Genomic DNA, 1,066 nt, shown 5'->3' on the forward strand with positions numbered 1-1,066 from the left:
TCAGATTCTAGTTCTATTTACTTGTTTCTAAGCTTTCCTTAATCAATTTTACTGGAAGATAACCACATAACAGAGACTGCAGGAGGGAAAATATGAATCAACCTCTCCTATACACAAAATCAGAACAGCTTTGCCTTTTATTAAAGTTGTTCTTGATAATCACTATGCCACCTGCTTCCTCTCCTGTCTCTGATGATTGGCTGCACATTTTAGCCAAATTGAAAGTGGAAACCTCCAGGGAAGCTGCCGCTGTTGAAGCCACCACCTGGGAAGCCACCTCCCTGCTGGAAGCCTGCATGTTGGCCACCAAAGCTGAAGCCTCCATGACCACCTCCGAAGAAGGCTTGGAAAATCTGGTTTGGATCAATATCCGCTGGAAGAAGGATGAAAAAATTGGATTATCATCAACATCATTATATTCCCCTTATTACTGTTACTACTACAAGGAAAACTAACTGACACAAAAATATTTAAGAGAGAGATTTCACATGCAATCTTTCATCATCTCAGATAGCTCTTAAACTTACCATCATGTCCAAAGCCAGCATCAGGATCATTGACATCATGTCCTCGGTCATAGAGGGCTCGCTTCTTTGCATCAGTTAACACTGAATAAGCTTCACCAATCTCCTTGAACTTGATTTCATGTTCTCTCTTGTCTTTGTCAGTTGCATTAGCATGGCGATCTGTGGATTAATGCAGCTGAAGTTAATTTCAACATTAAAAAAGTGGATAGAAAATGAAGAAAAAAAATGCCTTGGTTCAAGTGAATAATGAACTTCAGATTCTCATATTATTTCCTTCAAATGTTTAAAAATAAATACAAGTAAACAATGACTGACATGAACTTACCTGGATGATGTACCAATGCCATTTTTCGGTACGATTTTTTTATCTCGTCATCTGAGGCATTCTTGTTGACTCCAAGAATCTTGTAGTAATCTTTCCTCTTTGACCTCTTCAACTGAATCTTGGCTTCATGTAGTAACCGTTTATGTTCTGCAAATGAAAATTAGTTTTGTTCTTAACAATCTAAGCTTGCGTATATTTACCAATCTCCATTTCT

The 1,066-nt window shown here is 37.9% G+C and overlaps 1 protein-coding gene across 1 annotated transcript in view; it reads right to left on the reverse strand.

The window, feature by feature from the left end:
* Positions 1-201: 201 nt before the first annotated feature.
* LOC119594274 overlaps positions 202-1,066 on the reverse strand; it is a gene marked incomplete in the record, with an annotated part of 36,109 nt that continues 35,244 nt past the window's right edge. The window contains 3 exon segments of the mRNA XM_037943339.1: positions 202-373; positions 528-686; positions 853-1,001. Of these exon segments, the coding sequence (XP_037799267.1) occupies positions 210-373; positions 528-686; positions 853-1,001 (472 nt within the window).

This window comes from Penaeus monodon, chromosome 33, assembly GCF_015228065.2.
Source record: "Penaeus monodon isolate SGIC_2016 chromosome 33, NSTDA_Pmon_1, whole genome shotgun sequence".
NCBI lineage: Eukaryota > Metazoa > Arthropoda > Malacostraca > Decapoda > Penaeidae > Penaeus > Penaeus monodon.